Raw genomic sequence first — 14820 nt, forward strand, 5'->3', positions numbered from 1 at the left:
CTGAGACTTCAACGTGTTCCAAAACTCTGTAACTTCCTCCAGTCCTAGCAACCCTCCCTATCTCTGTAACCCCCTCCAGCCCCTACACCCCTCCCTATCTCTGTAACCTCCTCCAGCCCCTACACCCCTCCCTATCTCTGTAACCTCCTCCAGCCCCTACACCCCTCCCTATCTCTGTAACCCCCTCCAGCCCCTACACCCCTCCCTATCTCTGTAACCTCCTCCAGCCCCTACACCCCTCCCTATCTCTGTAACCTCCTCCAGCCCCTACACCCCTCCCTATCTCTGTAACCCCCTCCAGCCCCTACACCCCTCCCTATCTCTGTAACCTCCTCCAGCCCCTACACCCCTCCCTATCTCTGTAACCTCCTCCAGTCCTAGCAACCCTCCCTATCTCTGTAACCCCCTCCAGCCCCTACACCCCTCCCTATCTCTGTAACCTCCTCCAGCCCCTACACCCCTCCCTATCTCTGTAACCTCCTCCAGCCCCTACACCCCTCCCTATCTCTGTAACCCCCTCCAGCCCCTACACCCCTCCCTATCTCTGTAACCTCCTCCAGCCCCTACACCCCTCCCTATCTCGGTAACCTCCTCCAGTCCCTACACTCCTCCCTATCTCTGTAACCTCCTCCAGCCCCTACACCCCTCCCTATATCTGTAACCTCCTCCAGCCCCTACACCCCTCCCTATCTCTGTAACCTCCTCCAGCCCCTACACCCCTCCCTATATCTGTAACCTCCTCCAGCCCCTACACCCCTCCCTATCTCTGTAACCTCCTCCAGCCCCTACACCCCTCCCTATCTCTGTAAACTCCTCCAGCCCCTACAACCCTCCCTATCTTTGTAACCTCCTCCAGCCCCTACAACCCTCCCTATCTCTATAACTTCCTCCAGCCCCTACACCCCTCCCTATCTCTGTAACCTCCTCCAGGCCCTACAACCCTCCGAGATCTCTGCGCTCATCCAATTCCAGCCTCTTGCCCATCCCCCGATTCCCATCGCTCCACCATTGGCGGCCGTGCCTTCAGCTGCCTGGGGGGCCCTGAGCTCTGGAATTCCCTCCCTAAACCTCTCCGCCTCTCTCTCTCTCTCTCTCTCTCTCCCCTTTTGAGACACTCCTTAAAACCAACCTCTCTGACCGAGCTTTTGGTCACCTGTCCCTAATATCTCCACATGCGGCTCGGGGTCAGATTCTGTCCAATGTTCCTCTTTTGAAGGAACTTGGGAGGTTTTATTATGTTAATGACAGGACATGAAATGGAGCTGTTGGTGTAGTTGACCTGTGGCCTACTCCCTTAGACACCCTCTGGAAGCCAGGCGAGGCGATTGGTTGGGCTTGTGGGACCCGGGTTAGAATCTGGATCCTTTCTCTTGCTAGAAATTCACCCGAGAATGATTTGTAAATAGAATCAAGAGGCAGGATTAAGTTGTCAAGGTGGGATTTATCCTGAGAGGCAAGCGTCAATCCCAGCAGGTAATGGAGGGATGAGGGGATGGGCCTGGGTAGGCCAAGGGGGGCCCCATGGTGACCCCAGTTTCAAACATCCCCCAGCTGCGCGGCCTAGTTAATCTTTGCCTCGCGGAGGCCGAGGTGGGAGAGGGAATTTTATTACCCACTAACATCAAAGCTTTTATCTGCTTTCAGGGCTTGCATCGGCTCGAGGGACCCCTACTGCGGCTGGCTCAAGACTGGACGCTGCGGCACGCTCCACCCCGGGACCAGGTCAGTCGCCCAATCGGCAACAGCGGCTCGCTGACCCTTAACCCCAGCAGGGCAGCCATTTTGTGCAGGGCACCTCCCTCCCCGACTGCCTGACCGCCGGGTTGGCCATTTTTTTGCGCAGGGCGTTCCCTGACTTTTTGACCACTAGGTTGGCCATTTTGTGCAGGGCACGCGTTGCCTGACCATTGGACCGCTAGGTCGGCCATTTTGTGCAGGGCGGACGTTCCCTGACTGCTTGACCACTAGGTTGGCCATTTTGTGCAGGGCACGCGTTCCCTGACTGTTTGACCACTAGGTCGGCCATTTTGTGCAGGGCCCGCATTCCCTGACCGTTGGGCCACTAGGTCAGCCATTTTGTGCAGGGCCTGCATTCCTTGACCGTTGGGCCACTAGGTCAGCCATTTTGTGCAGGGCAGACATCCCCTGACTGCTTGACCACCAGATCGGCCATTTTGTGCAGGGCGCTCCCTGACCATTCGGCCACCAGGCCGGCCACTTGGGCGCAGGGCGCTCCCTGGCGTGCCGTGCACCAGCAGGTCGGCCATTTTCTGAGCGAGGCGTGGCCGCCCTGGTGCCTGCAATAGCGCCCTCTTGTGGCTTTTTTATGTACGTATGTATATAAACCGAAAACCGGAATAAACCAGCTCCCTTGGGGAATGCCATGTGTTTTGTCCTATACCAAGTCTGACGGCAAGGATGGGTTCGTGGATTTCCCCTAGCTGAACAAATGTGGTCTGAGAGTTTTCAGAAACCAACACAGGAAGTGCAAGGGACTTTCTCTTTGCTGAGAAAGACTTAAAAATCCAGTTAAGGAGGGCAGGTGTGTAAGTGTGGGTAGATTGGCCTTTAAAGATGGCTGCGTCAACAGATATTGTTCAGTCACCCCCATAGTGACAGTGCCAAAGTCAGATGGTAGTGTTAAGACTATTGGGAATTATTAGGTAACAGTAAATCAGCCACTATTTTTTCCTATTCATTCATGGGATGTGGGCATCGCTGGCTGGGCCCAGCATTTATTGCCCATCCCTAATTGCCCACTTGAGAAGGTGGTGGGTGAGCCGCCTTCTTGAGCTGCTGCAGTCCCCTGTGGTGTAGGTACACCCACCGCGCTGTTAGGGAGGGAGTTCCAGGATTTGGACCCAGCGACAGTGAAGGAACGGCCGATATGTTTCCAAGTCAGGATGGTGAGGGGCTCGGAGGGGAACTTGCAGGTGGTGGTGTTCCCCATGTGTCTGCTGCCCTTGTCCTTCTAGATGGTAGCGGTCGTGGGTTTGGAAGGTGCTGTGGAAGGAGCCTTGGCGAGTTGCTGCAGTGCATCTTGTAGATGGTACACACACTGCTGCTACTGTGCGTCGGTGGTGGAGGGAGTGAATGTTTGTGGATAGGGTGCCGATCAAGCGGGGCTGCTTTGTCCTGGATGGTGTCGAGCTTCTTGAGTGTTGTGGGAGCCGCACTCATCCAGGCAAGTGGGGAGTATTCCATCACACTCCTGACTTGTGCCTTGTAGATGGTGGACAGGCTTTGGGGAGTCAGGAGGTGAGTTACTCTCCACAGGATTCCCAGCCTCTGACCTGCTCTTGAGCCACAGTATTTATATGGCTGGGTCCAGTTCAGTTTCTGGTCAATGGTAACCCCCAGGATGGTGATAGAATGTCATCCACCCAATATTTTGCCAAATTTGGTGTTTCTATTGTCATGAAGCCAGATTTTTTTCAAAGTTAGATCTGAGAAACACCTATGTGAGTCATATTTTTCCATTGACGCGCGTGTGGGCCGAATGCTGTTTTGTGGGGCCCGCCATTTGGTGCTTGGTCAGCATCCCCGGAATTAGCCAAGAAGCGATAAACCCCAAGTTTTGCGAGGAATGTTTTTATCATCCTTTCGCGCGATGTGGGCGTGGCTGGGCAAGGCCGGCCTTTGTTGCCCCTCCCTAATTGCCCCCTTGAGCTGAGTGGTCTCGCTCGGCCATTTTCAGAGGGGCAGTTAAGAGTCAACCACGTGGCTGTGGGGTCTGGAGTCACATGTAGGCCAGACCAGGGTAAGGACGGCAGATTTCCCCTCCCTAAAGGGGGCATTAGTGAACCAGATGGGGTTTTTCGACAATCCATGATGGCTACCATGATTACCATCACTGAGACTTGCTTTTCAATTCTAGATTTATTGAGTAAAGATGTCTTATTGCAATTATATAGAGCCTTGGTGAGACCACACCTGGAGTATTGTGCGCAGTTTTGGCTTCCTTGCCTGAGGAAGGATATACTTGCTATAGAGGGAGTGCAATGAAGGTTCACCAGGCTGATTCCCAGGATGGAGGGATTGTCCCTAGGAGGAGAGATTGAGGAGACTGGGCCTTTATTCTCTGGAGTTTAGAAGAATGAGAAGCGATCTCGTTCAAACAGACAAAATTCTCACAGGGCCCGACAGGGTAGATGCAGGAAGGATGTTCCCTGTGGCTGGGGAACCAGAGGGTCACAGTCTCAGAATGAGGGGTCGGCCATTGAGGACTGAGGCGAGGAGGAATTTCTTCACTCCGAGGGTGGTGAACCTTTGGAACTCTCTGTCCCAGAGGGGCTGTGGAGGCTCAGCCATGGAGTCTGTTCAAGACTGAGGTCGATTGTTTCCTACATATTAAAAAATGTCAAGGGATACAGTGGGAAAATGGTGTTGAAGCAGATCAGCCTCATTGCAGGGCTGGAAGGGCTGAATGGCCTCCTCCCATTTTTCATTCAGCGATTGAAATTGCGCCAACTGGGGTGGTGGGATTTGGACCCGTGTCCCTAGAGTATTGTCCGGGGCCTGTGGGTGACTAGTCCGGCGATATCACCCCCTACACCACCCTCCCTCCGAGTGAGGTACTGAGGGAGTATGGTGCTATTCGGAGGGCGTTCCTGACTTCAGGTTCAAACAGGTCGGCCAACAGGCTGGGTCAGGCCTACCAGGAGTTCAGGCAGAGGCACTCGTACGTGAAAGGTTTCCAGCCTCTGGAGAGATCTCGGGTCTCAGGCTGGACAGGGAGGGGCGTTGTTACGCCAAAACGCTGACCAGGCCACACTCAGATCGGCCCCCGGGGTGGGAGTGGGTGGGGGGAGTGTGGGTGGGTGTGGACCCCCCCCGCCCCCGGGTGAGCCCTCTCTCGCGTGGATGTGAAGCTACCCCTGTGCTGTGGGGGGGTGAAAGGTCGAATGTGCTGACACACCAGGTCAATAAAACCACTCCAACCTTTCCGCAGGGGCGGCTTTGAACAGGACGTGGAGTACGGGAGGAGCCAGCAGCTGCAGCAGTGCGAGGGTGAGTATATCCCCCGGGCACCGTCCCTCCCTGAGCTACATCCCCCTGATACCTGCTGCTGGCTCTGTGAGCGATTCTCCGAAGGGAATCTGCTGCACACTTTACAGATACACAGCTCCCCGCTCGAAAACATTCCCATCTCACTCTCTCTCTCTCTCTCTCTCTCTCTCTGTCTCTCTCTCTGTCTCTCTCTCTGTCTCTCTCTCTGTCTCTCTCTCTGTCTCTGTCTCTGTCTCTGTCTCTCTGTCTCTCTCTCTCTCTCTCTCTCTGTCTCTCTCTCTGTCTCTCTCTCTGTCTCTCTCTCTGTCTCTGTCTCTCTCTCTCTGTCTCTGTCTCTCTCTCTGTCTCTCTCTCTGTCTCTGTCTCTGTCTCTCTCTCTGTCTCTCTCTCTGTCTCTCTCTCTGTCTCTGTCTCTCTCTCTGTCTCTCTCTCTGTCTCTCTCTCTGTCTCTGTCTCTCTCTCTGTCTCTCTCTCTGTCTCTCTCTCTGTCTCTCTCTCTGTCTCTGTCTCTCTCTCTCTCTCTCTGTCTCTCTCTCTGTCTCTCTCTCTCTCTCTCTGTCTCTCTCTCTGTCTCTCTCTCTCTCTCTCTGTCTCTCTCTCCATCTCTCTCTCCGTCTCTGTCTCTCTCTCTCTGTCTCTGTCTCTCTCTCTGTCTCTCTCTCTCTCTGTCTCTCTCTCTCTCTGTCTCTCTGTCTCTCTCTCTCTCTGTCTCTCTGTCTCTCTCTCTCTCTGTCTCTCTCTCTCTCTCTCTCTCTCTCTTCCCCAGCCCTAGCCAAAACCCAGCTGTGAAATCTGCAGTCAGCCATAAGGGAGCTCCTGCCCAGATCTGAAGTGCGTGTTTGTCAATTGTTAGTTGAACTTGTTATTTTGAATTGCTGGGTGCCAGGTGTGTGTGTGTGTGTGTGTGTGGGCACAGGTATGTGATTCTGGCACATTGCCCTCTGTTTCAACAGCTCAATCACTAGACAGCAGGATCTGTGGTATCTGAATCTGCCTCCCAAGACTGTGAAAGGTTCTTTCATCAATCATATTTACTCAATTTTTTTTAAAACCCCAGATCCACAGGATGTGGGTGTCTCTGGGCTGGGCCCAGCATTTGTTGCCCATCCCTAATTGCCCCCTTGAGAAGGTGGTGGGTGAGCCGCCTTCTTGAGCCGCTGCAGTCCGTGTGGTGTAGGTACACCCACCGCGCTGTTAGGGAGGGACTTCCAGGATTTGGACCCAGCGACAGTGGCTGATATATTTCCAAGTCAGGATGGTGAGTGGCTTGGAGGGGAACTTCCAGGTGGTGGTGTTCCCCATGTGTCTGCTGCCCTTGTCCTTCTAGATGGTAGAGGTCGTGGGTTTGGGCGGTGCTGTCGAAGGAGCCTTGGTGAGTTGCTGCAGTGCATCTTGTAGATGGTACACACGCTGCTGCTACTGTGCGTCGGTGGTGGAGGGAGTGAATGTTTGTGGATGGGGTGCCGATCAAGCGGGGCTGCTTTGTCCTGGACGGTGTCGAGCTTCTTGAGTGTTGTGGGAGCTGCGCTCATCCAGGGCAAGCGGAGAGTATTCCATCACACTCCTGACTTGTGCCTTGTAGATGGTGGACAGGCTTTGGGGGAGTCAGGAGGTGAGTTACTCACCGCAGGATTCCCAGCCTCTGACCTGCTCTCGTAGCCACAGTATTTATATGGCTGGTCCCAGTTCAGTTTCTGGTCAAGAGTGACCTCCAGGAGTAATTGGGGGTCAGTTTGTTGGGGGGATCAGTCCGTAGAGGTCAACCTGTAAGGGTCAGTAGGTCAAGGTCAAGCTGTGGTGGTGGCGATGAGGGGAGGTCAGAGGGGAGAGGTCACTCTGTGTGGGGACCAGTGAATGTCTGTGCCTATTGGCTGGATCCAGCAATTCTGAGCTATCTCCGTGGGTTCTCATCTTATCCCTCTCTTGGCTTTCTACCCTCTGTTCTGCTTTCTCCCCGTAGACCTGGCTCCATCCATCCGGAATAGTCTGCAGGATCCATCCAACGGTGAGTCAAGAAACAGAACCTCTCGCTGCCCATCGGAGCGGGAGGGGTAGGGGTTGGCGTGTGCAGGGTAGGTGGGCGGAAGGCCAGTTCGACTGTGAGGAGACCCCCAACCATGCGGGCGACCGGATGCCCCTCGGACATACCGCACCCATCCCTCCCCCTGTGGTCCTGAGCCAACTGCAGCCCAGGAGGGGGCAGCCAGGTCAGAGGTCAAACGCTGGCCACTCCTGGCTATGCCATTGGCTACCCCACTCCATCACCAATGGTTACCCACTGGTGAAAAACAAAATGGCCCCTAACCAAGGCTACGCCATTGGCTACCCCACTCCTGGCCAGCGTTTGACCTCTGACCTGGCTGGCCGCTCCAGGGGCAACAGTGAGGGTTTACCTTGGGGTCCAATGGCCCTCGAGCACAACTACCAGGCCGACACGCACGCAGTGTCGGTACCGAGGGAGTGCCACATTGTAGGAGGTGAGATGTGGGACCAGAGGACTGGCCTCTCTCAGGTGGGCGGGAAAGATCCCACAGGCGCAATGCCACCTCATTGTTGGCTGTTTCGGTGGGTGTGGGGCGGGGGGGCGGTGGGTAGCAGGAGAAAGAGGGGGATCTCTGCAAACCCCCAGGACCACACCACCCTTTCCCTGCTCTCCTCACACCATTAACTATGTCACAAATGGCTGCTGACCGAGGAAAAAGCCAAATGCCCCCCCCCTCCCCCCCCCGGCGGATGCTCTGCCATTGGCTAGCCCACTCCGTCACCAATGGTTACCGACTGGAGAAAAACAAAATGGCCGCCCACTGAGGCTACACCATTGGCTATCCCATTCTGTCACCAATGGTTACCGACTGGGGAAAAAACAAAATGGCCACCCCACTGAGGCTACGCCATTGGCTATCCCACTCCATCACCAATGGTTACCAACTGGGGAAAAACAAAATGGCTGCTGACGAAGGTTACGCCATTGGTTGTCCCATTCTGCCTCCAATGGTTACCAATTGGGGAAAATCAAAATGGCTGCTAACCAGGGCTATGCCATTGGCTACCCCACTTCATCACCAATGGTTACCAACTGGGGAAAAAAACAAAATGGCCACCCACTGAGGCTACGCCATTGGCTTTCCCACTCCATCACCAATGGTTACCAACTGGGGAAAAACAAAATGGCTGCTGACGAAGGCTACGCCATTGGTTGTCCCATTCTGCCTCCAATGGTTACCAATTGGGGAAAATCAAAATGGCTGCTAACCAGGGCTATGCCATTGGCTACCCCACTTCATCACCAATGGTTACCAACTGGGGAAAAAAACAAAATGGCCACCCACTGAGGCTACGCCATTGGCTTTCCCACTCCATCACCAATGGTTACCAACTGGGGAAAAAAAAAATGGCCACCCACTGAGACTACGCCATTGGCTATCCCACTCCATCACCAAAGGTTACTGACTGGGGAAAATAAATGGCTGCTAACCAAGGCTACGCCATTGGTTACCCCATTCAGCTACCAATGGTTACCAACTGGTGAAAAACAAAATGGCCCCTAACCAAGGCTACGCCATTGGCTACCCTACTCTGTCACCAATGGTTACCAACTGGGGAAAAACAAAATGGCCCTTAACCAAGGCTACGCCATTGGCTACCCTACTCTGTCACCAATGGTTACCAACTAGGGAAAAACAAAATGGCCCCTAACCAAGGCTACGCCATTGGCTACCCCGCTCCGTCACCAATGGTTACCGACTCGGGATAAACAAAATGGCCGCCCGCCGAGCCCCAGTTTGTTGACCTTCCTCTGTTGCAGCTGACACAGTTCCCACTGCGGCTGCCATGGAAACCGGGGGTTCTGGGGTGCGAGCGGGCCATCCGCGGGGAAGTGCCACTGGAGACGGACGTTCGACCCTGAGTGTCAGCACCCCCTCTTCCACCGCCCAGCGTGGTTTGAGCATTGCTCAGGGTAAGGAGCCTTCCCAGAGGCCGGGTCACATTCCGGCAACAACACACCCATGGCATCACTGCGGCGACTGAGTGACGGGGGCGGACTTAAGGTGGGGGGGAGATTGAATCGAGGGGTTCGGAATCAGGAAGGGGGTTTGGACGGAGTAAATAAGGAGAAACTGTTTCCACTGGGCAGGAGGGTCGGTAACCAGAGGGGGAGATGGGGGGAAAGAGCAAGGGGGGGTGGGGAGAGCGGGACTAATTGGATGGATCTTTCAAAGAGCCAGTACGGGCACAACTGGCTGAATGGCCTCCTCCTGTGCTGGTACATTCCACAATTCCTGCTCCCTGCAGAAGTCAACCTGAGGCCTTGATCTCACCCCGGAGAGGACAAGGTGGTGGAAGGGGGGTTGAAAGGTCAAGGGTCAGCCTAGGTTTTGGACACGAGTCTCTGGAGTGCGGCCTCGAACCCACGACCTTCCGACTCAAAGGCGAGAGAGTGACCCACGGACACCGTCACGTGAGGAGATATTAGGGATGGGGTGACCAAAAGCTCGGTCAGAGGGGGCGGTTTTAAGGAGCGTCTTAAAGGAGGAGAGAGAGAGAGACAGAGAGAGAGGGAGAGAGAGACATAGAGGGAGAGAGAGAGAGAAAGACAGAGGGAGAGAGACAGAGAGAGAGAAAGACAGAGGGAGAGAGACAGGGAGAGAGACAGAGAGACTGAGAGAGAGAGAGAGACAGAGAGAGACAGACAGAGAGACTGAGAGAGACAGAGAGAGAGAGAGAGGGAGAGAGAGACAGAGAAAGAGAGAGACAGAGAGAGAGAGAGACAGAGAGACTGAGAGAGAGACAGAGAGAGAGAGACAGAGAGAGACAAACAGAGAGACTGAGAGAGAGAGACAGAGAGAGAGACAGAGAGAGAAAGAGACAGAGAGAGAGAGAGAGGGGGAGAGAGAGACAGAGAAAGAGAGAGACAGAGAGAGAGAGACAGAGAGAGAGGGAGAGAGAGAGACAGAGAGACTGAGAGAGAGAGACAGAGAGAGAGAGACAGAGAGAGAGAGACAGAGAGAGAGAGAGACAGAGAGAGAGAGAGAGACAGAGAGAGAGAGACAGAGAGAGAGGGAGAGAGGGAGAGAGAGAGACAGAGAGACTGAGAGAGAGAGACAGAGAGAGAGAGACAGAGAGACAGACAAAGAGAGACAGAGAGACTGAGAGAGAGAGACAGAGAGAGAGAGACAGAGAGACAGACAAAGAGAGACAGAGAGACTGAGAGAGAGAGACAGAGAGAGAGAGAGAGACAGAGAGAGAGAGACAGAGAGACAGAGAGAGAGGGAGAGAGACAGAGAGAGAGAGACAGAGAGACTGAGAGAGAGACAGAGAGAGAGAGACAGAGAGAGAGAGACAGAGAGAGAGAGAGACAGGGAGAGAGAGAGACGGAGAGACAGAGAGACAGAGAGACTGAGAGAGAGAGACAGACAGAGTGACAGACAGACAGAGAGAGTGAGTAGGGCTGTGGGTCTAAGGGATCCCTCCACTCAATCACACGGTGGTGCTTTGAGTTATACTGCCGGAAGATAGCCTTGCATGTCTGCCTTGGGAGCTTTATTTGAATGGATGCATTTCGACACTAAGGAATGTTCCGGCTACTCCCCCACCCACTCCTTCCTCTACCACTAACTCCGGCCCCCGTAAAAACCCCACCAAAAAGAGTGCGGGTGAAATTCTCCGCGATTGGCCGATTGCTAATGGGAGTCCTGGTCCTCAGGCGTTGGAGGCCCACTCCCACCGTTCCCAGGGAAGGTTCCGGAGGGCCCAGATTCCAGGGCTCTCTGGGAGTTTTGGATCCGTCCTAACTCACAAGAGGTCTGTGCCTTAACAGGCAATTTCCCGCCGTGTAACTCTTTGATATGGGGCCTTGCCTGTTCTCCCTAGGCCTCCTAACCCCTAAAAGGCCCCGCCTTTGGTCCGCCAAGGCGCAGTGGTGGGTGGCGGAAGGTGAGGGCTGCAGAAGGCTCAGGAGTGTCTCAGTCGCGTCACCCTGGTCCTCAGCAACTGCCAAGGAGGAGGGGCATGAGACCCTCCCCAGGCCCAAGGCCTCCCTTCCCTCCCTCCGTGAACCTCGGGCCCTTCCCCATAAACCCTTCAGGCAATGGTTGCTAACGGTTACCGAAGGCCTCGCCCGGTAGGCCGAGGGCCATCAACAGTAAAGAGGAGCTTCTGAAGCTGGCCAACTTTTTTGAGGGGGCCAACGCTCTCCCCTCTCTCCCCATCCCCACCCCGCACAACGGGTCCAATTTCAAACTCTCTAATGGTTTGGTCAACCTTCCCCTATTGAGTTGACATAGGATCACCAACAGCCAATGCCAGTGACCGATCGATCAAATCTACCAGGCCCTGGTAAGGCAGCTATTGATTCCCTTTGGCCCCTTGTGACCCGCGGAGAGAGACAATGGCCAAGAGCACTGGGCCATTGAGCACCTGAGCATTTTCTAACTGCTTGTTCCCCACCCAGACTTCACATGCCATCTTGGAGCGCTCCCTTACCCCCACCCCCCACCCCCCAGGCCAGCACAATGCATTGCACTGACACCCTGACTGCTGCAGCCTGTGTGTGTGGGATGGGGTATTTTTGAGGTGTTTTGAAGAAAGCTCGCTGTGAAATAATAACCAAGCTCAAAAGCATCTGCTTCGGTTTGTGTTCCTGTGTGTGAAAGGGTTGGATGTTTTCCCCCCTTTTGCTAGGCAGGGGAGGTAAACCCTTCATCGAAGACCATCCCTCTAATCCCCTAACTCCCCCATCAAAGACCCTCCCTCTAATCCCCTAACTCTCCAACCAAGACCCTCCCTCTAATCCCCTAACTCCCCCATCGAAGACCATCCCTCTAATCCCCTAACTCTCCCATCGAAGACCATCCCTCTAATCCCCTAACTCCCCCATCGAAGACCATCCCTCTAAACCCCAAATTCCCCCATCCAAGACCATCCCTCTAATCCCCTAACTCTCCCACCGAAGACCATCCCTCTAAACCCCTAACTCTCCCATCGAAGACCATCCCTCTAATCCCCTAACTCTCCCATCGAAGACCATCCCTCTAATCCCCTAACTCTCCCACCGAAGACCATCCCTCTAATCCCCTAACTCCCCCATCGAAGACCATCCCTCTAATCCCCTAACTCTCCCATCGAAGACCATCCCTCTAATCCCCTAACTCTCCCACCGAAGACCATCCCTCTAAACCCCAAATTCCCCCATCCAAGACCATCCCTCTAATCCCCTAACTCTCCCACCGAAGACCCTCCCTCTAATCCCCTAACTCTCCCATCGAAGACCCTCCCTCTAATCCCCTAACTCTCCCATCGAAGACCCTCCCTCTAATCCCCTAACTCTCCCATCAAAGACCATCCCTCTAATCCCCTAACTCTCCCATTGAAGACCATCCATCTAATCCCCTAACTCTCCCATCGAAGACCATCCCTCTAATCCCCTAACTCTCCCATCGAAGATCATCCCTCTAATCCCCTAACTCTCCCATCGAAGACCATCCCTCTAATCCCCTAACTCCCCATCCAAGACCATCCCTCTAATCCCCTAACTCTCCCACTGAAGACCCCATCCATATAAGACAGTCTCTAATAAATCCAATGGGGAATTCAGGAGAAACGTCTTTACCCAGAGAGCGGGGAGAATGTGGGACTCACTCCCACGGGGAGCGGGGAGAATGTGGGACTCGCTCCCACGGGGAGCGGGGAGAATGTGGGACTCGCTCCCACGGGGAGTGGGGGAGAATGTGGGACTCGCTCCCACGGGGAGCGGGGAGAATGTGGGACTCGCTCCCACGGGGAGCGGGGAGTATGTGGGACTCGCTCCCATGGGGAGTGGGGAGAATGTGGGACTCGCTCCCACGGGGAGTGGGGAGAATGTGGGACTCGCTCCCGCGGGGAGTGGGGAGAATGTGGGACTCGCTCCCACGGGGAGCGGGGAGAATGTGGGACTCGCTCCCACGGGGAGAATGTGGGACTCGCTCCCACGGGGAGTGGTCGAGGTGAATGGCGGAGATGGATTGAAGGTGGGGGGAAGCTGGATAAACAGACGAGGGAGAAAGGAATAGAAGGATATGGTGATGGGGGGAGATGAAGAGGGGGGAGGAGGCTGGTGTGGAGTAGATGGGCTGAGTGGCCTGTTTCTGGACTGGATGTGACTCCATGACTCTCTCTCTCTCTCTTGTTTTTGTACCTCAGGTGTGAAGAAGGATACGGACAATCCCGAGCGGAGCGGGACCATCCACGTCAACTTCCTGATCGCCTGCACCCTCTCCGCCTTTGTGTTCGGTGCCTTCCTCTCGGGCCTGGCCTTCTCCTGGTACTGCAGCCAGGCCCTGGACAAGGCCAAGCGGGCCGGCAAGGAGGCGGAGGCCGGGGCCCTGGGCCACAGCGTCTCCCTCCCCACCCTGGCCAAGCTGACCGGCCTGCTGGACGGCCGGGCCGAGGTGCCCGCCTCGCCGGTCTACGCCAGCCTGCTGGTCAACTGCGGGGCCCGGGCGCCCCTCCCGGAGCTGGCGGCCCTGCCCACGCCCGACTCCACGCCCGAGCTGCCGCTGAAGAATGTCAAGCCCTTCCGGGGCCAGTGGGAGAGGGCGCCCGGCCCGGACTTTGACGGGAGGGGCCCAAGGGGTCCGGGCCCGGCCCCTCACCCCTGCGCCGCCCAGGCCTTCCACATCCCCAGCGCCGTGGTGCTGCCCAACAACGCGCACGGCCGCCACCTCACGGCCCCCAGCCCCGGGGAGGGCCGGGAGGAGAAGAAGGCCCGGGGGCCTGAGCTAGGCCCCAGGCCTCCCCCCGGCGAGCCCCCCACCAAGGTGGTGGACATCAGCACCCTGGACGAGCTGCTCAAGCACCTCCAGGAGATGAGCGCCAACTCCCGGGCGGCCCTGACCGGCCCCGGGGCTGACCCCCGAGGCCCCGCGCCCCCGGACCCCGGCCGGGCCCAGCCCAGGGTGCCCGACCTGGAGGACTCGGCCTACTACACCTCGGCCACCCTCCCGCGGGACGGCCTGGTCCGGAAGGCCCACCCGCGGCCCGAGGCGGCGGCCCCCTCCTCCCAGCGCCGGGCGTCCCACCAGAGGCACTCGCTGTCCACCACCTTCCCCAAGACCAACCCCACCGCCAACGCCGCCAACCCTGGCTTGGCCAAGCACCACAGCTTCAACCAGGCCCGGGGACCCCCGCTGCTGCCGGGCCCCCAGGACTCCGCCAGCCCCTCCTCCTCCTCCTCCCCCCACCACCACCAGGCCGGGCACCCGGGCACCGTCCCCCGGCACGGGTCCCCGAGGAGCGCCAAGCCCGACGTCCTGCCCAAGCCGCCGCCGCCCGGCGGCCCCTCGGACCAGTAATGGCGGCGCCGCGCCTCTCTCGCAAAAGGCCGAGGGTTCGGAGGTCGCGTTGCCGAGGAGACGGGGGTGGGGTGGGGGGGGCGTCCTCTCTTTCTCGGAGGTCAAAGGGCCACCCTGCCGACACCCGCGGCAGCTCATAACCAGTAGGGCCGCCCGCGGGAGCCCCACCCTCTGCTACACTCCCGGCTGGACGCCCTTCGGGCCTACGTTCGACGCCAATCCAGTCCTCGCCCCCCGCCCCCCCCCCGAGCCCCTGACCCGCCAGCGACCAACAGGCGAACAGGCCGCCCTTTGACCCTCGGACGTTAAGGTGACGGGAGAGCCGCGATGGGGAACGAGCGCCGAGCAGGGCCCGAGGGAGATTGGGGGCGCGTCACGTTAAGAGGGGCCGAATGGACGCCCCCCTCCTCCTCCTCCTCCTCCTCCTCGAGTTCCCCAAGCTCCGAGGAGGCCGGATAACCGCCACGTTGGGAGACTGGAC

The 14820-nt window shown here is 56.8% G+C and overlaps 1 protein-coding gene across 1 annotated transcript in view; it reads left to right on the forward strand.

Moving 5' to 3' along the window:
- LOC144677013 (semaphorin-6D-like) overlaps positions 1-14396 on the forward strand; it is a 30275-nt gene extending 15879 nt beyond the window's left edge. Inside the window, exons 9-12 of the mRNA XM_078537279.1 lie at positions 1645-1722; positions 4952-5010; positions 6971-7015; positions 13189-14396. Coding sequence (XP_078393405.1) covers positions 1645-1722; positions 4952-5010; positions 6971-7015; positions 13189-14339 — 1333 coding nt within the window. The 3' untranslated portion in view covers positions 14340-14396. The remainder of the gene's footprint in view (positions 1-1644; positions 1723-4951; positions 5011-6970; positions 7016-13188) is intronic.
- The last annotated feature ends 424 nt before the right edge of the window (positions 14397-14820 follow it).

This window comes from Cetorhinus maximus, unplaced genomic scaffold, assembly GCF_964194155.1.
Source record: "Cetorhinus maximus unplaced genomic scaffold, sCetMax3.hap1.1 HAP1_SCAFFOLD_2127, whole genome shotgun sequence".
NCBI classification, from domain to species: Eukaryota; Metazoa; Chordata; class Chondrichthyes; order Lamniformes; family Cetorhinidae; genus Cetorhinus; species Cetorhinus maximus.